A 24,290-nucleotide genomic window follows, 5' to 3' on the forward strand; every position below is an offset into this window, starting at 1 on the left:
TCAATCTTTCTCAGCATCAGGATCTTTGCCAATGAGTCAGCTTTTTGCATCAGGTGGCCAAAGTACTGGAGCTTCAGCTCCAGCATCAGTCCTTTCAGTGAATATGCAGGGTTAATTTCTTTTTGTATTGACGGGTTTGATCTCCCTGAAGTCCAAGGGACTCTCGAGAGTCTTCTCCAGAACCATAATTTGAAAGCATCAGGTTACTTCATACACTTATGGTAGCTCAGATGGTAAAGAATCTGCCTGCAATGCAGGAGACATGGATTCAATCTCTGGGTTGGGAAGATCCCCTGGGGAAGGGAACGGCTACCCACTCCAGTATTCTTGCATGAAGAATCCCATGGACAGAGGAACCTGGTGGGCTACAGTCTATGGGTTTGCAAAGAGTTGGACATGACTGAGTGACTAACTTTTATACACTTAAAGAGATTAAATATGTTAATGTGTATGAAATGCGTATACCGTGAATGTAGTGAAAATCGCTCAGTCATGTCTGACTCTTTGTGACCCCATGGACTGTATTCCACCAGGATACATATACAACCTTGATATGAAAAAAATATTTTGTGTTAGCCAAGATTATTTTGATTTCCACTCAGTTTTAGCAATGACTTTTACCCTCAGTAGACTGGAAAACATGTCCTCCTGCTTCATGTATTGTCACCATGACCTTGTTTTAGCTTTTCTGGGATTCCTGTTCTTGAATATTTCCCCTTGCTACCCTGGCCCTCTTCTCTCCCAATCATGCCAGCCGTCACCTGCATGAACAGGTTTTCCTATTAACACGACATTTTTCACCCCAGTTGCACTTTGCTGCCTTGTGATTGCCATCATCTCTTTGCCTTCCAGCTTCCTAATAATTTAGAACAAATGGAATTCTGTTAATGACCTTCTTGTTATTTTTCTTACAATTACTGCTGCCGCTTCCCCTCCCCCACCCCTCCCCCCACCACTGGGTTAGTGAAAGAGAACTTTTTGTTTATTCAAATGGAAGTGATTATGCCTTGTGGCAGTTTTAACTCTGAGCTCAGTCTCTATCAAAGCATCCATATAGGGACTGAAGAGAGAGGAAAGAGAATGCAAGTGAGAAGACTGAAGACAGTCTGCATTGGAAGGGCAGGTGGCTGAGCCAGAAGGGAATGATCTCATTACAACCCTACACAATTTTGTGGTTCCATTACGCTCGTGAATCATTAGCTTGTACCCAGGTTGTTAAGGACATGGTGTGGAACCAATGGAGGGGACTGTACACAGGTCTTTTCACCTATGCTTCAGGGAATTGTTAATACAATACCTATAATAAGTGGGGCTAAGGAATTTTTTATGTCTGGTTCCTCTGATTATTCTCCTTTGGACCTTGCCTAGGTCAGGTCAGTGTTGCTGTTGTTGTTTAGTCACTAAGTTGCAACCCCATGGGCTGTAGCCTGCTAGGTTCTTCTGTCCATGTAATTTCTCAGGCAAGAATACTTGAGCGGGTTGCCATTTCCTCCTCCAGGGGATCTTCCCCACACAGAGATTGAACCCTCATCCCCTGCATTGGCAGGTGGATTCTTTACTGCTGAACCACTAGGGAAGCATTCAGCGAAACAGGCCAGGACTATTACTACTCTGAGGCATCTAGGATGAGCTATGAAGAACTGAACAGCGGATCTTCAAAAATAGATACTATTACAGGAGAAACCAGTTCTATCTTACAACTACTGGAAGCTCCACCAGGAAGACAAAATATTCAGTTCAGTTCAGTTCAGTCTCTCAGTCGTGTCCGACTCTGCGACCCCATGAATCGCAGCACGCCAGGCCTCCCTGTCCATCACCAACTCCCGGAGTTCACTCAGACTCACGTCCATCGAGTCGGTGATGCCATCCAGCCATCTCATCCTCAGTTGTCCCTTTCTCCTCCTGCCCCCGAATCCCTCCCAGCATCAGAGTCTTTTCCAATGAGTCAACTCTTTGGGTGAGGTGTCCAAAGTACTGGAGCTTCAGCTTTAGCATCATTCCTTCCAAAGAAGTCCCAAGGTTGATATCCTTCAGAATGGACTGGTTGGATCTCCTTGCAGACAAAATATAGCGTCTGTATTTTACAAACCAATATGCAGTTTAAGTATTGAGTGGTGACTTCAGAGGCACTGAAAGTCAGCAATAGGACTAGACTCAAGGAAGTTTAACAAAATAGGAGGATTAAGATTATCATAGAATTACTGGTTTTATATGCCATGTAACATGTTACTACAAATTATGTAAGCAGCAATGTAAAATGATACACATTTATTATCTCACAATATCTGTGGCTCAGAAAGGTGGTCACAGTTTAGTTACAGCCTCTCCTTAGGGTCTCATGAGGCTGTGCTCAAGGTCCTTGCTGGCTTGCAGTCTCACTGAAAGGCTTAACTGGGAAAGGATTCATTTCTAAGCTCCCCTAGGCAGAATTCATGCACGTTTGTTTCTTGAGATAGGTACAATACCTTATGTAACCACATATACATGATCACATACATTACATCACCTTTACTTCATCCCAAGCCACAAATTCCACCCACATTTAAGAAGAAGAGATTACGCAGGAATAATGAGAACCACTTACAGTCTGTCACGTCTGTCCACCTATCTGCCACATAGAGATTGTAGAAATTATCCCCAAGGATCTTTCCAAAACAGGAAAAAGCCAAAAATTCCTCAATGAATCAATGGATAAACAAGATGTGACATACTTATGCAGTGGAATATTATTCAGCCTTAAAAAGGAAGGAAATTCTGACAGTTACTACAGTGTTACTGCTGCTGTGTCCATGCTCTAGTCATGCCTGACTCTATAACTGCATGGACTGTAACCTGCCAGGTTCCTCTGACCATGGGATCCTCCAGGCAAGAATATTGGAGTGGGTTGCCATTTCCTTCTCCAGGGGATCTTCCTGACTCAGGGATTGAACCCACATCTTTTGCATTTCCTGCACTGCAGGTGAGGCCTTTACCACTGAGTCACCTGAAAAGCCCATATACTAAAACATTGGATGAATCTTAAAGACATTATGCTAAGTGAAATAAGACAGATATAAAAGGACAAGTATCATAAACTTCCACTTGTATGAGGTTCCTAGAGTAGTCAGATTCATAAAGGCAAAAAATAGGATGGTGGTTTCAGGAACTGGGAGGAAGAAGAAGTGGGGTGCTGTATGAGTCAGGGTTTTCCAGGGAAATGAAACCAATAGAATTTGTATATATACCTAAAGAGATTTATTATAAGAAATTGACTCATTCAATTATGGAGGCTGACAAGTCTAAATTTGTAGTGTGAGCTGGTGGGGTCCAGACCTAGGATAGTCAGTGGTGAGTTCCTGTCCAAGTCCAAAGGCTATCTCTTGGAGAACTTTTTTTTTTTTCCTTTTTTGGAGGAAGGCTAGTCCTTTGTTCTGTTTAGGCTTTCAACTGATTGGATGAAACCCACTCACATGGAGAGAAATCTTCTTTACTCTACTGATTGAGATGGTAAATAGTAAGTGTTAGCTGCTTAATCGTGTCTTACTCATTGCTACCTCATGGACAGTAGCCCACCAGACTTCTCTGTCCATGGGATTTTCCAGGCAAGAATACTGGTGTGGGTTGCCATGCCCTTCTCCAGATCTTACCAACCCAGGGGTCGAACCTGGGTTTCCTGCTTGGCAGGCAGATTTTTTTTAACCATCTGAGCCACCAGGGAAGCCTATATTGAAATGGTAATCTCATCCAAAAACACCCAGCAGAAACACTCAGAAGAATGTTGGACCAAATATCTGGGCAGGCTGTGACCCAGTCACGTTGATGCATAAAATCAACCATCACAGGAGTTATTGTTTAAAGGATACAGTTTCAGTTAGAGAAGATGAGAATGTTATGGAGATGGATAGTGAAAGGTTAAGTAGCAATGTGAATGTGTTTAATGCCATGAAACTGTACACCTAAAAACAGTTAAACTGGTAAAAATGTTATATTATATGACATTTATCACAATAAAAAAAAGAACCCACTTATTTCTAATGGGCTTGAATAGCAGAAGGCAAAACATGGCTCTCAGCATGGCCGTGCTGAGGAGCTAGATCAGGTGGAAGACAGTGACTGATCTAGTTTTTCACACTGTCCACATGATGGCACTTCTGTGTGAGCTCTGTGTCCCTTCTTCAAGAGACATCAAGAAAAAGTCTGAAGGACTTCTCTGGCAGTCCTGTGGTTAAGACTCCAGGCACCTGTTTGGGGACACTGAGATCCTGCAAGGGGTAGGTATGACCAAAAATAAAAACAAATGAAAAGAAAAGGTTTGAAAGTGAATGCAGGTATCCTCTACCAGACAACATGCTTAAAGTCTTGTGTGAAACTGATATTCTCTGTCTTGGTGATCTGAAAACTCTTTCACTGAATCCTTTGAGAGAGTTTCATACTGCATTAGGAGAAGGCAATGGTAACTCACTCCAGTACTCTTGCTTGGAAAATCCCACAGATGGAGGAGCCTGGTAGGCTATGGTCCATGGGGTCTTGAAGAATCGGACACAACTGAGCAACTACACTTTCACTTTTCACTTTCATGCATTGGAGAAGGAAATGGCAACCCACTCCAGTGTTCTTGCCTGGAGAATCCCAGGGACAGGGGAGCCTGGTGGGCTGCTCTCTCTGGGGTCACACAGAGTCGGACATGACTGAAGCGACTTAGCAGCAGCAGCATGCTGCATTTATAATACCACTCAGAAGAAATCACCTATGTCTTTTATAATCTGATATAACTGAAAGAACAGTGAACTGAGTTTTTGCGTAGCATCAAACAGAAAAAAGATAGTCAGTAAACCACTTAATACAGTTGCGGTTTGGGGGGATGACTTTAGTTCTACTTTCTCAAAATAATACAGTTGAGATAGATTTTCCTTAAATTTCTTTGTAGTTTAAAAATCTAGTTCATGCTGGTGATGTCTTGGTAGTTGAGAACCTCATGTGCTGACTGTTAACTGTTTGTAGAATATAACACAATTTACATAGTATGCCTGGTATAGAAAAGAATGAGATTTCCTTAACAGAAGGCAATCAAACCTTACTTTTCAAGAGTTTATAGTTTAAATGGAGAGATGGAATAACACCAATGGAATTGAAAATCAACACAGTGCCTGTTAGAACTGGACATGGAACAATAGACTGGTTCCAAATCAGGAAGGGTATACATCAAGGCTGTATATTGTCACCCTGTTTATATAACTTATATGCAGAGTATATCATGAGAAACGCTGGACTAGATGAAGCAGAAGCTGGAATCAAGATTGCCGGGAGAAATACCAATAACCTCAGATATGCAGATGACACAACCCTTATGGCAGAAGGTGAAGAAGAACTAAAGAGCCTCTTGATGAAAGTGAAGGAGGAAAGTCAAAAACTCAACATTTGGAAAACTAAGATCATGGCATCTGGTCCCATCACTTCATGGGAAATAGATGGGGAAACACTGACACTATATTTTGGGGGGCTCTAAAATCACTGAAGATGGTGACTTCAGCCATAACGCTAAAGGTGTTTGCTCCTTGGAATAAAAGTTAAGACTAACCTAGACAGCATAGTAAAAGCAGAGACATTACTTTGCCAACAAAAGTCCATGTAGTCAAAGCTATGGTTTTTCCAGTAGTCATGTGTGGATGTGAGAGTTGTCCTATAAAGAGAGCTGAGTGCTGAAGAATTGATGCTTCTGAACTGTGGTGCTGGAGAAGACTCTTGAGAGTCCCTTGGACTGCAAGGAGATCCAACCAGTCCATCCTAAAGGAAATCAGTCCTGAATATTCATTGGAAGGACTGATGTTGAAGTTGAAACCCCAATACTTTGGCCACCTGATGCGAAGAACTGATTCATTTGAAAAGACCCTAATGCTGGGAAAGACTGAAGGCGGGAGGAGAAGGGGACAACAGAGGATGAGGTGGTTGGATGGCATCACCGACTCAACAAACATGAGTTTGAGTAAACTCCAGGAGTTGGTGATGGACAGGGAGGCCTGGCATGCTGCAGTCCATGGGGTCTCAAAGAGTCAGACATGACTGAGCCACTGAACTGAACTGAACTGACAATGCATGTTAGAGTATAGGAAATGAAGGTGGAAAAGGAAATTGACGATGACAATCCAACCTCTAAAAGTTGAGAGGATTTATTAAAACATAAAATAATTGTTTGTGAAGGAAGTACAAGATTTGTAGAGCTTGGCACCAAGTCCCAGACTGCTTAGGGAGATTCCTGTGAGTGCTGGCCCAAAGGACAATGGATGATTATGCTTTTCTGGGTCTCATAAGTGAAGTGTGGAGGTGAATATCAGAACTTTGAGAGATCTGGCTCAATCTTAGGCCTTCTGTAGTTCTTTCTGGTCTTGTGTGTTTCTTTGGGTATTTTAACTATGTACTCACATGCATCCTTCGGATACATTACTTCCCAGGACATCCCGTAAAGGGTAGGAGGATGGGATATGCTCTAAGAAACACGTGTCATATCCCTTCCCTCAACAAACTTACCTGCATGTCTCACCTTCTAGTGTATTTGTGCTCAGTCGTGTCTGACTCTTTGGGACTCTATGGAGGGTAGCTTTCTGGGTTCCTCTGTCCATGGGATATTCCCAGAAAGAATACCGGAGTGGGTTGCCATTTCCTCCTCCAGGAAATCCCCTGAATCTTCCCAGCCCAGGGATTGAACCCATATCTCCTGTGTCTCCTGCATTACAGGCAGATTCTTTACTGCTGAGCCATGGGGGAAGCCCATAATGGCTCATATTACTCCACTAGGATATTGATGGCCTCCAAAATAGCTGTCACTGTGAGAAATGAAAAGGTTTCCATTTCATTGTGGTGTCATTTCAGTATTTATTAATCACCATTAAAATAATTTCCTGAGATTCTGTTTATGTGAACAGTCACTGTGGCAAAGGCAGTAATGTATTTAATCTTGCTTCCTGGCATTCACAATCAAGGGAGGTGGAATGGGTCTTTAGTTAAAAGGAAAGTAACACTGATTTGTTACAAGCTGATTGGAGGAGGACATATTGGCTACATGCTGAGTTTTCCTTCCTGAACTGTCTCACAGAATAGCCCTTTAAGTGATAGACAAACTATTTTCAATTTGGTCCAGGTACCCTGTACAGAAAAAGGGAGGGCAAAAAACTTAGGGACAGAAATGAAATCCTAATTAAACTATCATATTTGTGAGTTTTCCTAATGGTTTCCTAGATATTTTATTTATTTACTTTTCTCCAATCTTCTTTTATGTAGTCCCTGATTAAAAAAAAAATTATGTATTTGGCTACACCAGGTCTGAGTTGCAGCATGAGAACTCTTAGTTGCAGCATGTGGGATCTAGTTCTCTGACCAGGGATTGAACTCAGGGCCCCTGCCTTAGCAGCATGGAGTCTTAGCCACTGGACCACCAAGGAAGCCTTCCTATATAGTCCCTTCTTTATATATACATATATATATTTTCTGGCATCATTTAAAGCATATATTAGCTATCACACCATTTTTGCCCATAAATAATTCAAAAAATATCTCTCATAGATAAGGATTTTTTTTTTTAAAGCAAGAATAACTGCAAGGAGACATTTCTTTTCTGGTTAGGAAGTTGTTGGGGGCGGAGGGGGGATAGGTGGGAATTTTATCAGTGAATAAATGGCAACCCATGGACAGAGGAGACTGGTAGGCTATATGGGGTTGCAAAGAGTCAGACACGACTGAGCAACTTCACTAGAGAATGTATTCTTGCCTGGAGAATCCTAGGGACAGAGGAGCCTGGTGGGCTGCTGTCTACGGGGTTGCACAGGCTTGGACACGACTGAAGTGACTCAGCAGCAGCAGCACATATAGTATCTTTGTTGAGATTCCATAGAAATCTTTGTGACTTAAGGCAAACACATATAAAATGTATTCTTTGATGAAAAATTCAACTGTGTTGAGTGTAAACCTGTATGCAGGTCAGGAAGAAACAGTTAGAACTAGACATGGAACAACAGACTGGTTCCAAAGAGGAAAAGGAGTACGTCGAGGCTGTATATTGTCACCCTGCTTATTTAACTTCTATGCAGAGTACATCATGAGAAACGCTGGGCTGGAGGAAGCACAAACTGGAATCAAAATTGCCGGGAGAAATATCAATAACCTCAGATATGCAGATGACATCACCCTTATGGCAGAAAGTGAAGAAGAACTAAAGAGCCTCTTGATGAAAGTGAAAGAGGAGAGTGAAAAAGTTAACTTAAAGCTCAACATTCAGAACACTAAGATCTGGCATCCAGTCCCATCCCTTCATGGGAAATAGATGGGGAAACAGTGGCTGACTTTATTTGGGGGGTTCCAAAATCACTGAGATGGTGATTGCAGCCATAAAATTAAAAGACACTTACTCCTTGGAAGGAAAGTTATGACCAACCTAAACAGCATATTAAAAAGCAGAGACATTACTTAGCCAACAAAGGTCCATCTAGTCAAGGCTATGGTTTTCCCAGTGGTCATGTATGGATGTGAGAGTTAGACTGCAAAGAAAGCTGAGTGCCGAAGAACTGATGCTTTTGAACTGTGGTGTTGGAGAAGACTCTTGAGAGTCCCTTGAACTGCAAAGAGATCCAGTCAGTCCATCCTAAAGGAAATCAGTCCTGGGTGTTCATTGGAAGGACTGGTGTTGAAGCTGAAACTCCAATACTTTGGCCACCTGATGCGAAGAGCTGACTCATTTGAAAAGATCCTGATGCTGGGAAAGATTGAAGGCAGGAGGAGAAGGGAATGACAGAGAATGAGGTGGTTGGATGGCATCACTGATTCAATGGACATGGGTTTGGAAAAACTCCAGGAGTTGGTGATGGACAGGGAGGCCTGGTGTGCTGCGATTCATGGAGTCACAAAGAGCTGGACAGGACTGAGCAACTGAACTGAACTGTGTTACTACTGCTAATAATAATAGCTATCATTTATTGAGTTGTTACTGTGTTTGAAATACAAAGCTTAGCACTTTCACTCAGTATCTTATTTGAATCCCTACAACAGCTTTATCTACATTATCAAGTAGACATTGTAGTGTCCCAATTTATAGCTAAAGACATTCCCCTAGATTATAGACCAAGGGACTAGTAAAGGAAAAAAACACAAACTAGCTCCATCTGCTGCAAATTTCTCTATACTGCCACTGTATGAAATAGTATTCCTAAGTTCTAAAATTACCAAGGTTGTCATGGCTAGAGAGATGAGTCATGTGATTAACTGCCAAATTCTTAAGCCTACTGCTGAAAAAAAAAAACAAAAAAACAAAAAAAACATCAAAATTAAAGAAGAAAATGTGAGACTTATGAAAGATCCCAGTGTAAAGATAGTCTGTTATAGTGAAATAAACATTTATGGATATTGGAATAAAACTCTAGTCTAAATCCACACTCTTCCACAAATTTTGTGGGACTTACTCTTTTAAATTTCAGTTTTCTTATCTGAAGCCTGAGTAAACATCCACTCCTCTTAAGGCTCATGGAAAATACAATTTTCCCTTTCATAAATTACTTGGTGAAATATCCTGAAACACTATCAGATTCACCACTTTCCCCTCCTGCAATAAACATATCTCAAGAATTTGCGTCAGCCAACTTCCCAATATGAAGCAAAGCTGCTCCTTCCTCCTACCAATGATTGAGTCATTCCACCAGATATCAGTAGCTATTTAAACACTCCAGGAGGAACTCACCAACTTTTACTTTGTAGAAGTCCTCAACAGCTTCACTCTCTGATTCTTGGAATACATTTGAAAATGACTGTTGATGACCACAAGAGTATGAGAGATCAACTTGATCAGAAGCCAAATGGCGAGACAGCAAAAGGTACTAGAGGTGGGTAAATGAATACAAGGACAGAGTTCATTTAGACCTGTAAACTAACCAAATATAAGAGCAGGAAACTACAATGCCTGAATGTGGGAAGATATTAGAGTTAATAACATTTACTTAAAAGGAAAACAAGTCAGATATAATGGTTATTAAAGAAGATGATGATAAACTAACTTGGTATGAATGATGATGTAGTAGAGGGTGATGATAACCAACTCTTATTGATCATTTGCTATAGGCTAGTTTCTATGCTATTCACTTTATATGCATTAAAGCTTTACACCTTGAGGTTGGGACTACTATCATCTCCCTTTTACAGAGGACTAACTGGTGATCTTCCCTGGTGGTGCAGAGGTTAAAGCGTCTGCCTGCAATGTGGGAGACCTGGGTTCGATCCCTGGGTCAGGAAGATCCCCTGGAGAAGGAAATGGCAACCCACTCCAGCATTCTTGCCTGGAGAATCCCATGGACAGAGGAGCTTGGTGGGCTACAGTCCACAGTCGCAAAGAGTCAGACACGACTGAGCAACTTCATTTTCACTTTCAACTGGTGATCAGGAGGATTAACTAAATTACCCAGTTTTATGTGGCTATTAAGTGGTAGAGCTAAGACTGAGCTATAATATGGGAGGAATATTGACCAGAGGGAAATGTCGATTGAAAGATTTACCCAGATATTTTTTCCTAATGCCAGGATTGAGCAATTATTTGCAAGACACATAATTATCTTCAACTTCTTTTCTGCCAAGTTGCCAGACATAGTCTAGGAGCTTAATCACTCTTGAATCAGTGAATGAACCATATTCCTTCCTGTCAAAACTTCTATTTGGTTTGATTCATCTGTAGAGCGCTTTTGACACTTGAGAACTCGGTGAAAATAGTAATATTTGATCATTGATTGATTTGAATCATTATACATTCACACTGGAGCTTTTGTGATGTGATGGTCCAAGCCATGTAGCTACTCGCAATTGGATTAAAGATCTCTGTTTGGATCTTAACATCTGTGTGATCTTAGGCAATTAACTGAACGGTCAGTTTCCTTATTTGCATATAGAGAGTTAACATTTTCAGTGCCTTATCTGTTTATCTTACAAGGTGAGGAGTCCAAATCCTTTATTTGAAATGTTTTCCTTCTGAACCAGTAGTATCTGTGCTTTTTCGGTGGTGGACTTCATAATAAGATATTCATACACTTGTGAGCTACATGATTTGCTTTTATAATAATGGGGAATTTTTTTCGCATAACAAGAGTGCTATAGCTGCTGTGAGTGTAAGACGTGATATTAATATGAATCAGGTGAATAAAGAGTTTCATTTATATTTTTTCTTTGGTCTATAACCCCAGTCCAAGATGTATTTATTTTTAATGAAATAAAAACTGAATAGCATAAAATTATGTGTTAGTTCTTTGAGGCTTTCTCAGTCGGTTAACTGACTAAAGACTTTACTTGTTTGATGTCTAATATTCATTTATTATATGTTACTTATAACTGTGGTTATGTGTGTGTGTGGGGGGTGAGTGTGTGTGCACACATATGCATACATACACATGGTCTATACTGAAAATATCAGACTCTGCTTTGTGGAGGAAGTTGATCCAATCAAGCTGAACTGAGAGTTTCTTGAGACAAAGCATATGCTTTAGAATCAGATACTTGGAGAATTCCCAGGTAATCCAGTGGTTAGGATTCCATGCTTCCAATGTCATGGGCATGACTTTGGTCCCTGGGCAGGGAAGTTTAGAGTGGCAAGGCCCAAAAGAAAAAAGAAAAAAAAAATTGAACTTAACTAGAATCAGATCCTTGGAGTCAAATAGCTGATATTGAATCCCAGCTCCTAAATTTCATCAGTTGTGTGACCTCGGGTAAATTACTTAAAGTTTTTAACTGCCCATATTTTTTGTCTGTAAATGTGGATAGTGAATTATTTGCAGAGTCATTGGAAAGACTAGAAGTAAGTAGTGCAAAGTGCCAGGTACAGGCTGGATCCAAAGAATTGTCTGACCACTTACCTCCATCATTTTTGTCTTTCTGAATCACTCTAGGTCTTCGTTTTGTTTCTTCTTGGAAGTGGTACCCTGCTGCTGTGACCCTAGGGGTCCTTTGTCTGGGATTACTGGTGACTGTTATATTGTTGATACTGCAATGTAAGTGCTGAAGCAGGGAAAGAAGGGAGAAAAAAAATGAGGGCTTATAAACACGGTTTATTAGTTGGTTTCATAGTAACTATAAACCACCTTGATTTAGATACATTTGAGGCAGACTGTTTTTAGGAGTGAATGGGAAGATGAATGAGTTTATTGTGTTCTTCCCTCAAATAGATTGAGGCATGGGGTGAAGATTATGGATATTAGGTTTTTGTTTGATTTTGTTTCCAGAACTTCATAGATAGAGTCCATTTAAATCCCAGAATAATGAGGAGGGAAATAATTTGAAGTTACTAACCCATAAGATCACCTGAGGGACCCATAAAAAGACATTTCATTTAGTTTACATTGAGTTTTAATACAAGTGGTTAAATACCAATTTAAAGTTAACTCAGAAACACAGTCTTCATAAATACAATATTTAAAATATAACAGTCTTCGGATTTACAATATGGCCATTTAGGAAAGAGGGGATGTCAAGAAGAAAAGAAATGAAAAGGTGAAAGTGAACAAGAAGGGGAAAAAATGGCTATGATCATACATCTCATCCACCTATGTATTTAGGTTATAGCTTTGAGCTATTTTGGCTCTCTAGAATCCTAGAATCCAAGTAATGAAGGCCTTTGAAGTGCTAATTTGTTCCTCAATTGGTGTTTAAGGTCGCAAACCACTTAGTTTTTCAATCTATAAACACTTTGGACCTGTAAATCCTTTCCTAATGATGTGGGAGAAGAGCCCTTGACTCAGTGGTGGTCATTGGAAGAGTCTTCCTCTGAGGTTCTGACCACTTTTTAACAGGGTCAAGTATGGGTTTCAAGCCAAAGGGTCTACTTTGTACTGAACCATCAGACTTATAGAATTGAGACATTGGACCCTTAACATTTGTTGCCTGCTTGATTTCACAACCTTCCTTTCATTTTCACCCTTTCTAAAAACAAACAAAAAAAAACAAGCTAAAATTGAAAAACTGTTTTCATATTCTTGCGAAAGCAGCTTAAAATAATCCCATGGGAGAGTTTCTCAAAAACAGGGTGAGTGTCACAGTTTTTATGTAAAATCAGGAAGTGTGGAAGGGTGGAGAGAGGGCAATTAAGACACAGAATTAAGACAGAGTAACTCATTAATGACAAGTGCTACTAATAGTCACTGAGTATGATTGGTGTCTGACTGTTTTAGATTATCTGCATTTTACTTATGCCACTGATGAGTGACTTAACATGTGACTTCTTTTAACTTGTGTGTAACTCTCAGTAACAAGTAAATTCCTGTTTGTTTGTTTGTATTTTACCACAAGTATCTGAGACTTTCCCCAACATTAATATATATATATAGCAGAAATATCAAATAACTTCCAAATCCATAATTTGAGTAAAGTTGGGTTGCTTTATTGTCAAAACAGATGGCTTGATTCTGTTCTTTGATTTCACCGAAATCCAGTGGAGGCATTTTTTTATTGGGAATTGGAATTGGAATCTAAATTTAGTTCTAATTTAGTATCCCAGGTGTCTGATCTCCTAAAGCAACAGCAAGCAAACATTACTCACCAGGAAAATATCCTCGAGGGACAGATTTTAGCGCAGCGCCAATCAGAAAAATCTTCCCAGGAGTCACAGAAGGAACTCAAAGAAATGATAGAAACCCTTGCCCACAAGCTGGATGAGAAATCCAAGAAACTAATGGAACTTCATCGCCAGAACCTGAATCTTCAGGAAGTTCTGAAAGAGGCAGCAAACTATTCAGGTATGAGGGAGAGAGGGGGTCAAGAGAGACATAGAAGCTTATCTGTAAATCTTAACCTTTCTGTTGAAGTGTCCCAAGGACAATATTGGTGTATGGATGCATCTATCATTTTTCATTCTTCAGATTCTACATTAGAGGCCCTCTATTTTTGTCATCCTTGCTCTGGAGAGTGAAGTTGCTCAGTCGTGTCCGACTGTTTGTGATCCCATGGACTGTAGCCCACCAGGCTCCTCTGTCCATGGAATTTTCCAGGCAAGAGTACTGGAGTGGGTTGCCACTTCCTTCTCCAGGGGATCTTCCAGATCCAGGAATTGAACCCAGGTCTCCTGCATTTCAGGCAGATGCTTTACCCTCTGAGCCACCAGAAAAGCCCCTATCCCATGTCATCCTCACTCTATCACATGTCCAATTCTTGAGATTATCTGATTCAATCAACCACACTTTCTGGTGGGTTTAAGCTTTCCTTCCTCACAAGAGCCTTATCTTTCTTTCTAAGATTTTAATTTTGAGATTTTCTGGCAGAATCCTCCCACTTCTTTGTACAGGTTCTCATCTCTTTCCATTCCAGTGTATCGTAATCACTGATTTCTTTTCCCAAGTGGTCTCCTTTGTCCTGGGGATTCCTAGCTCTTCATCAGCTTTATTCTATGGGACTGTTTCTTAAAGTATACAACTACGTCAACATTAGTTGAGTCAATAGAGGTGAGCTGGCTTGTAAGTGTTAAGTAGATACTTCAAATCAGATAAAAATGTGAAGGACCTAGGAAGTCAGTGCATATGAGAAGAACTGAGTTGATCTCAGTCGACGAAGTGAACTAAGAATCTAGGAGGCAGGTAGAAATAGTAGCATCTATAACAAGGAGAGGATAATGTGAACTCTGATAATACAGAACTGATCCATACGTACTATTTAGTTTTTCAACAGTGTGTAATTAAATCAGGTATGTGCTTTTAGTCATAGGGAGCATTAGAAAGTGCGAAATGGAGTTACTTTTGGTAGTACCTTGCTTTCTTGGTGGGGCGCCTGAGAATCTTATTCTTGACAATAGCACCTAACTGCCACTTAATAAACAGAGATTTCTCTAGCTTCTTGCTTGTATAGCTCATGGTCTCAACCATGTAAGTTTGTTGACTAAAGATTACATAGTAACAGTTTACAGATACCCATGCATTAATTTTGTAGATCAAAAAGTTGAAACACAGGTAAGTTTAATGATAAGTAGGTTCATGTAAACTTTTGCAGTTTACAAATACCTTCAGTATGTATGTGCTCAGTTATGCCCGACTCTTGGCGACCCTATGGGCTTTAACCCACCAGGGTCCTCTGTTCATGGATTTCTCCAGGCAAGAACACTGGAATGAGTAGCCATTTCCTCCTCCAGGAGATCTTCCCAACCCAGGAATTAAACCCATATCTCCTGCATTGGCAGGCAGGTGGATTCTTTACCACTGTGCTACTTGGGAGGCCCTCAGTATGTACAGTTCAGTTCAGCTCAGTCGCTCAGTCGTGTCCGACTCTTTGCGACCCCATGAATCGCAGCACGCCAGGCCTCCCTGTCCATCACCAACTCCCGGAGTCCACCCAAACCCATGTCCATCAAGTCAGTAATGCCATCCAGCCATCTCATCCTCTGTCGTCCCCTTCTCCTCCTGCCCCTAATCCTTCCCAGCATTAGGGTCTTTTCCAATGAGTCAACTCTTTGCATGAGGTGGCCAAAGTATTGGAGTTTCAGCTTCAACATCAGTTCTTTCAATGAACACCAGGACTGATTTCCTTTAGGATGGACGGGTTGGATCTCCTTGCAGTCCAAGGGACTCTTGAGAGTCTTCTCCAACACCACAGTTCAAAAGCATCAATTCTTCGGCACTCAGCTTTCTTCACAGTCCAACTCTCACATCCATACATGACTACTGGAAAAACCATAGCCTTGACTAGATGGACCTTTGTTGGCAAAGTAATGTCTCTGCTTTTGAATATGCTGTCTAGGTTGGTCATAACTTTCCTTCCAAGGAGCAAGTGTCTTTCAATTTCATGGCTGCACTCACCATCTGCAGTGATTTTGGAGCCCAGAAAAATAAAGTCTGACACTGTTTCCACTGTTTCCCCATCTATTTCCCATGAAGTGATGGGACCAGATGCTCTGATCTTAGTTTTTTGAATGTTGAGCTTTAAGCCAACTTTTTCACTCTCCTCTTTCACTTCCATCAAGAGGCTTTTTAGCTCCTCTTTACTTTCTACCATAAGGGTGGTGTCATCTGCATATCTGAGGTTATTGATATTTCTCCCAGCAATCTTGATTCCAGCTTGTGCTTCTTCCACCAGGGTTATTTAAATTTCCAAAATAAGCAGAAATTTTTAGATAAGCTGATTTTTTAAAGCAAGTGTCAATTGTATATTGAATCTCTTTAAGGAAAGAACAGCTGAGGAAATAAAACCATCTTAAATAAGGCTTAAAGGAAGGAACCTAATATATCAAGGACAGGGATGTTTTTATAAGCAGACATAGCTACATATCAAAAATGGTTTATTTCACAGGTGGGGCCATAAACTAGTCTTGTTTTTATCAGTCATATGGGATTAAAATTATGTCAGGACTGTTCAGAACCATCTTCCAGTGGTGCCAAGTTTAGACAACTAATCAAAAACACTAGATGATGTGTCTTTTGCTGGCAGACATGCTTTTCATCAAACAGCTTTGAGAAGATTCTCAAAAGCAACAACAAAATACTATGCAGAAAAATATGCCAGTTTTCTCAAGTTTGAGATAAGTTTTATCTTTCTTACTGACAAGTCTGTGATTCTCCATAAAAGTATGAAGAGGGCGAGATGCTGAGAAATTCACATATGTAGTTTGCTTGAGGTCAGCCAGCTGGAAAGATGCAGTGCCTTCCAAGTAACAGATATTTTAGCACTGGAATTAGTGGTGGTTCTCAACTTTTAGTGTACATAATTGTCACCCAAGTAGCCTGTTAAAAGTGGCAAGTTCCAGATTTTCCTCTAAACACTGTATCAACATATCTTGATAGGCACCAAGAAGTATTTCCTCAATCCATTCAAACTCAGGAGCTTGAGAGGTAATGTGATATAATGGGGGCTTCCCAGGTGGCTCAGTGTGTAAATAATCCACCTGCAATACAGGGGTAGCTGGAGCCGCAGTTGTATCCCTGGGTTGGGAAGATCCCCTGGAGGAGGATATGGCAATCCACTCCAGTATTCTTGCCTGGAGAATCCCATGGACAGAGGAGCCTGGCGGGACGCAAAGCGTCAGACACTACTGAAATGACTGAACACACACGCATTGGATATACTGATAAAACACACAGATGTTGGATTTAGACTGCCTAAGTTCAAATTCTCATTTTCTCTGTCTTTCAAATGAAGAAAATGAATGAACTTATACATACTGTTGTTATGAGGATTAAATGAGCCAATACATAAAAAGTACTGCCAACCATTAATGGCACCTAGCAGTTTTTGTGTTTGTTAAATAAAAAATAATTAAAGAAATACAGATTGTTTGAATACATTATGAGATTCATCTTTTTCACTTTTTCATGACTTGGAAAACCTACCTAGACTTTTCTTTTAGTTCAAGAAAGCCAGTATTCTCTTTCCTTCAACATAGTAAGACAGGACTATGCAAACTGAGAAGAATCTTGCACTCTTTGCTTTCAGCCCCGTGTTCTGTATGTCCTCTTTCATTCACTTTCTCCTTTCGTAGTTCAGTGCCCTTCTATTTTGTCCTCTCTGATAAAGCCTGTTCTTACAAAACTATCGGATGATTTTATGCCACAAAGTGAAATTGAAATGTTGCCTTTCTCAAGGATTTGAGTTTTGTATTTTTGGTCACAGCATAGAACAAAGGGCTTTGTTCCCTAGTAGAGAGGTTCCAAGTATTACTAACACACAGAAGAGATGGTGATGATGGTAATGAAGAAAGGAAGAAAGGGGAAGGGTGAGAGGGAGAAAAAGGTGAGGGGAAATGAGAGGAAGAGGGAAAGGAGGAGAAGGAACTGGGGAGTGTTTAAAATATCTGTAAACACATAGACAGGTTTCCCTGGTGGCCCAGACAGTAAAGAGTCTGCTTGCAATGCAGGAGACCTGGGTTCGATCCCTGGGTTGGGAAGTTCCCCTGGAGAAGGAAATGGCAGCCTACTCCAGTATTCTTGCTTAGAAAATCCCATGGACAGACGAGCCTGGCAAGCTACAGCCCACGCAGTCACAAAGGGTCAGACATGACTGAGCGACTAACACACACAGACACACAGACACTGTCATGTTTTTGCCTGTCGCCTAAGCCCCGAGGTTTTTGGACTTCCTGGGAATTTTGCTGCTGAAAACTCTCTACCTACTAAAATCTTGTTGAAATGAAGATGCCCACTTTGCCTCCATATACTTTCTCCCTAAAGCAGCTCTGTCCAAAAGAAAATACAGGGGATACCACACATGCAACATTAAAGCTTCTATTATTCTATAAAATATTACAGAAAAACTTTTTGGCCACCCCAATAGGAGCCACATGAAAAATGAAAAAGAAAGAGATGAAATTAATTTTAGTGACATATTTTATTTCATTCAATATACTTGAAATATTATCGCAAAACTAATCAGTATAAATATTATTCATGCAATATTTTACATTCTTTTTTTATACTAAATTTTCAAAATTAGGTGTATTTTATACATACTGCAAATCTCAATGCAGATGAGCCACGACTCAAGTACTCAAAAGCCACATAGGGCTACCTATCCAGAGGTAAGAATTATAGGATCTAAGCCTAACTTTGTTATTCAAAAAGCTAAAGTTTTAAAATATATAAGCACATCTTTTAGTAACAGAATAGCTACTAAATATTCATCCCCTCTCATTTCCATAGTTCCAAACATAATTAAAAAAAAATAGATCAGTACCTAATATTACATCCCAGCTCAAGCCTTGCTTTTTAATTTAGTTTTCTAAAATCAGAATGCATATTTTTTCCTCCAAAAAGAAAAAAAAAAAAGGAGAAACAAAGACTCTAGGCTATTTAGGAATTTGCAGAGTCTGGGTGTAATTCTGACTAAGAAGAGATGGCATGCATGTGGGAGTCCTGACAGGTGAACTGAGTTAAGAATTGTAGAAATATTAATATCTTTTCTCAGGCACAACTCACTGATTAGATATACTGTATTTCCAAGGTCCTTGTCCCCAAGACTGGCTCTGGCATGAAGAAAACTGTTACCAATTTTCCTCTGGCTCTTTTAATTGGGAAAAAAGCCAGGAGAACTGCTTGTCTTTGGACGCCCACTTGCTGAAGATTAATAGCACAGATGAACTGGTGAGTGTAATGGATGTGTGGGATGTGTCAGGCTGGATTATTGGGTCATAGGTAAGTAGATCTGGTTTAGACCCTCAGTAGAGGAGTGCTTGCTTAAGAATCAGAATACGTACATGATTTCTAGCCTTGTATGGCCACTGGATATGTGCGTGACCTTGGATGGACAGGTTACTAAGTATTTCTAGGCTCCACTAGACATCGCTGTAAAGCCATGGAGAGGATGTCAAAGTTCTCTTTGAGTTCTTTAGTTTTGTGAATCTAATCTAAAAAGTCCACTTCCACTCATTCATCAACACAGAAATGTTACTTCCCACAGGAATTCATCCAGCAAATGATTGCCCATTCCAGTTTCCCCTTCTGGACGGGGTTGTCAATGAGGAAACCCAGCTACTCGTGGCTTTGGGAAGATGGTACTCCTTTGATGCCCCACTTGTAAGTTTGTTGCTCTTTTTCAGTGTTGCTTATTTATTTATTTTTATTTTTGTCGCTTTGCGTAGGCTTTCCCTAGTTGCCGTGGGCATGGGCTGCTCCCCAGTGTGATGCGTGGGCTTCTCACTGCAGTGGCTTCTCTTGTTGCCAGGCATGGGTCCTAGGGGGTCGGGCTTCTGTAGTTGTGGCTCTTGGGCTGTAGAGCACAGGCTCAGTAGCTGTGGCACATGGGCTTAGTTGCTTCAAGACATATGGGATCTTTCCAGACTAGGGATCGAACCTGTGTCCCCTGCATTGGCAGGCAGATTCTTATCCACTGAACAACCAGGGTAGTCTGTAAGTTTCTTATTCTTCACTGAACCTACTAGTGAAGTTACTGCTGCATTCCATGCAGTGTCCTCTTCTTGGAAAGAATCTTGGGGAATTTCCGAATCTCTCTCTCCAACTCTCTCACACAGCAACTTGCCCATTTACCCATTCGGATCTTCTCTTAGCTTTTCCTTCTCACATTTATTACTGACTTGAAGCTTTAAGACAAGGTGGCAGTAAATCTGATTTTTCTCTTTTTTTCCTCCCTGCCTGCAGGTTTAGAATTCAGGGAGCTGTTTCCCATATGTATCCTTCAGGGACCTGTGCGTATATTCAAAGGCGAACTGTTTTTGCTGAAAACTGTATTTTAACAGCATTCAGTATATGTCAAAAGAAGGCGAATATATTGAGAGCACAGTGAATTTGAAGGATCTGGAGGAAAAGAAGGAGAAGACCTTTGAATTCTCTTCTGGAGTTTAAGCTATACTTCGTCACTTAGGTGTAAACCATAAGAGCCTCGGGAACTGCCTGCTACTAGTTGAGTGCAGAACTCCTTAGCAGAGACTGGCCCAGCTGCCTGGCACCTTGTTAGCAAAAGTTGTAATTCCCTCTGTATATTTTTCCCTAACTTGTTCCAAGTCCTCCCCTGCTGGACTTCAGAGAAGTCAATTTTCCTGTTTCCATAGTTTCTAAGAATTTGTTGCCTAACTCAAGGTCACACAGCATTTTTCTCATTTTTGTCCTATGCTTTCTTCTAGACATTGTAGAGTTTCAGATTTTTCATGGAAATCTAGAACTTATTTTAGGTTAATTTTTAAGTGACATATGGATGTATGGAAGTTTTTTTTTTGGCTTGTGGGGATTCAATTGTTTTTGCAACATTTGTTGAAAAGACTATTCTTCCTTCACTACATTGCCTTTGCACTTTTGTCCACAATTTTCCATACATGGCTGGGTTTATTTCTGGACTTTCTATTCCTTTCCATTGATTTATTTATTATTCTTGGCTTACAACAGCACCTTGATATTTTGAATTCTATGGGTCTTTAATATATCTTGAAATCACATGGTAGTAGTTATTCATTGTTATTCTTTTTTACAGTTGTTTGGTTAATCTATGCTTTTGTATTTCTGTCTTAAATTGGCTTGTCCATTTCTAAAAAAAAAAACTTGAAATTTTGAATTGCACTGAATCCATACATAAATTTGGGGAAAATTGAATTCTTAAAAATATTGATTTGTTCAACTCATGAAAAAGGTGTATTGCTCTATTTAGGTATTCCTTATGTTCTTTAAGCAATGCTTTTTAATGTTCTTTGTGTAGATGTTGTTAGATTATCATGTATTTCACATTTTTTATGCTACTGTAGATGGTATTGTTATCATTTGTAGTTCTTATTTTCAAAGTCTTCTGCTAGTATGTAGAGTTATAATAAAGTTTCATATTAATATTATACCCTGAAACCTTGATTAACTCACTTATTTCTTCTAGTAAGTTTTTTCTGTGTGTATTTCATTAGATTTTCCATATATATAATCATGTTATTTGAAAAAAAAATACTTTTATATTTTTCCTTTCTGGATGATTTCTTTTTCTTTTCCTTGCCTGATTTCATGGACTAGAATATCTAGTAAAATATTGAATAAGAATGGTGAGAGTACATATCTTTATTTTGTTCTTGATTTTGGGAATAAGTCATTCAGTGTTATACTATTAAATATGGTGCTGTGTATTTTTCACAAATGAAATTAACCAGTTTGAGGAATTTTCCTTTTATTTCTATAATACTGAGAGGTTTTATTAAGAATGAGTATTGATTTGTCTTGAGAAGAAAATGGTAACCTACTCTAGAATTCTTGCCTGGAAAATTCCATGGACAGAGAAGCCTGGTGGGCTACAGTCCAAGGAATCAGAGTTGGACATGACTGAGAGACTAACACATTGATTTGTCTAATATTTTTCCTACATCTATTGATACCATTATATAGTTTTCTTTTTTTTTTCTAACAAGGTAAATTACACTGTATAATTATACAAGGCTGGAGTTGGTGATGGACAGGGAGGCCTGGCATGCTGCGATTCATGGGGTTGCAAAGAGTCCGACATGACTGAGCGACTGAACTGAACTGAACTGAACTGAAGCCATATTTGGATTCTTGGGATTAAAATTACTCTTGGGGTTAAAATTATCACTTCAATATATCACCAAATTTTAGACCCACTAAAGTTTGGCTTAGGATTTCTGCAACTACATTTTTGAAGGATACTGATATGTAATTTTTTTTCGTGTAATGGCTTTGTCAGGTTTAGGCTTCAGAGAAGTACTCCTTCATGTCAATTTTTGGAAAATTTTGTGTAAAATTGGTACTATTTGTTTACTTAGTGTTTGAAGCAATTTACCATTAAAGTCATCTGGGCAAAATTTTTTCTTTGTTTTATAAGATTTTTAACTACTTACAGTTAAACAGTCCATTTCTTTAATCGATGCAGTGCTATTCGAATTATTTATTCTTTTTTTTTTTACAGACTTGTCTCTTTTATTTTTATTTTTTTAAGTTGAAATTTGCATTTTTATTTTTTAATTTTTTTTAATTTTTATTTTTACTTTATTTTACTTTACAATACTGGCTTTGGTGGCTCTGTCTTTTGAGGAATTTGTCCATTTCATCTAAGTTTCTTTTTTTTTTTTCCTGTTTTTGGCTTAACATTTTTCTTTATATTTTCTTATTATTTTAATATTTCTAGAGTCTGTAGTGATGCTACCTCTCTCATGCCTGACATTGTTTACTTGTGCCTCCCCCTACCTTTAAAAAAAAAAAAAAACTCAGTTTGGCTCTATAATGTTTGCTTTGAAATCTATTTGAATGAAATGAATACAGGCAATTCTGGTTTTCTATGATTAATGTAAACCTTGTGCATCTTTTCCCATTCTTTTACTTTTTAATTTATTTTTGGTTGCACTGGATTTTCATTGCTGCATGTAGGCTTTCACTAGCTGTACAAGCAGAGGCTACTCTTCCTTGCGGTGCCTGGCTTCTCACTGCAGTGACTTCTCTTACTGCACAACATAAGCTTTAGTAGTTGCAGCATATGGGCTCAGTAGTTGTGGCACATGGGCTTAGCTGCTCCACGGCACATGGGTCTTCCTGGACCAGGGAGCCAACCTGTGTCCCCTGCATTGGCAGGTGGATTCTGATCCACTCTACCACCAGAAAAGTCCCTATCCTTTTACTTTTAATCATATTTTGTCTTTGTACTTAGAGTGTGTTTCTTTCAGGTGACAGAGAGTTAAGTCTTGCTATTTTATATACTTTGACAATTTCTGCCTGTGTTTGTGTGTTTAAATGATTACATTTATTGTGACACTGATACAGTTAGATTTAAGTTTATCATCTGGATATCATCTTCACTTTTTTCACCTCATCTTTGTTGCCTTTCTCGCTTTCCTTGTCTACTTTGATGTTAATTAAATATTGCTCCAGAGATAATGATGGGATGGAGCCAAAGTAAAAACAAGACCTAGTTGTGGATGTGACTGGTGATAGAAGCAAGGTCTGATGCTATAAAGAGCAATATTGCATAGCAACCTAGAATATTAGGTCCATGAATCAAGGCAAATTGGAAGTGGTCAAACAGGAGATGGCAAGAGTGAACGTCAACATTGTAGGAATCAGTGAATTGAAATGGACTGGAATGGGTGAATTTGACTCAGATGACCACTATATCTACTACTGTGGGTGAGAATCCCTTAGAAGAAATGGAGTGTAGCTATCACAGTCAACAAAACGGTCCAAAATGCAGTACTTGGATGCAATCTCAAAACGACAGAATAATCTCTGTTCATTTCCAAGGCAAACCATACAATATCACGATAATCCAAGTCTATGCCCTAACAAGTAATGCTGAAGAAGCTGAAGGTGAAAGGCTCTATGAAGACCTAGAAGACCTTTTAAAACTAATGCCCAAAAAAGATGTCCTTTTCATTATAGGGGACTGGAATGCAAAAGTAGGAAGTCAAGAAACACCTGGAGTAAAAGGCAAATTTGGCCTTGGAGTACAGAATGCAGCAGGGCAAAGGCTGATAGCATTTTGCCAAGAGAATGCACTGGTCATAGCAAACACCCTCTTCCAACAACACAAGAGAAGACTCTACACATGGACATCACCAGATGGAAAACATCGAGATCAGATTGATTATATTCTTTGCAGCCAAAGAAGGAGAAGCTCTATACATTCAACAAAAACAAGACTGGGAGCTGACTGTGGGTCAGATCATGAACTCATTGCCAAATTCAGACTTAAATTGAAAAAAGTGGGGAAAACTACTAGAGCATTCAGGTATGACCTAAATCAAATTCCCTATGATTATACAGTGGAAGTGAGAAATAGATTTAAGGACTAGATCTGATAGATAGAGTGCCTCATGAATTATGGATGGAGGTTCATGACATTCTATAGGAGACAGGGATCAAGACCATCCCCAAGAAAAAGAAATGCAAAAAAGC

General features: G+C 39.6%; 1 protein-coding gene across 3 annotated transcripts; it reads left to right on the forward strand.

Annotated features, from left to right (window-relative positions):
- The first annotated feature begins 9,701 nt into the window (after window positions 1–9,701).
- On the forward strand, window positions 9,702–22,210 carry OLR1 (oxidized low density lipoprotein receptor 1). Of its 3 annotated transcripts, none has more exons than XM_042247544.1 (6): window positions 9,702–9,842; window positions 11,886–11,987; window positions 13,482–13,727; window positions 18,907–19,046; window positions 19,363–19,478; window positions 21,797–22,210. In XM_042247544.1, the coding sequence occupies exons 1-6, from the start codon at window positions 9,764–9,766 to the stop codon at window positions 21,798–21,800; spliced, it is 687 nt and encodes a 228-aa protein (XP_042103478.1). In that variant the 5' UTR covers window positions 9,702–9,763; the 3' UTR covers window positions 21,801–22,210. The 3 variants fall into 3 exon arrangements, with proteins under 3 accessions (XP_042103478.1, XP_012030794.2, XP_004006920.1); XM_012175404.4 differs by lacking the exon at window positions 21,797–22,210 and adding an exon at window positions 20,061–21,248; XM_004006871.5 differs by lacking the exon at window positions 21,797–22,210 and adding an exon at window positions 20,061–21,248 and having other exon boundaries at window positions 9,702–9,833.
- Window positions 22,211–24,290: the final 2,080 nt, after the last annotated feature.

Source organism: Ovis aries, chromosome 3 (assembly GCF_016772045.2).
Source record: "Ovis aries strain OAR_USU_Benz2616 breed Rambouillet chromosome 3, ARS-UI_Ramb_v3.0, whole genome shotgun sequence".
Taxonomy (NCBI): Eukaryota; Metazoa; Chordata; class Mammalia; order Artiodactyla; family Bovidae; genus Ovis; species Ovis aries.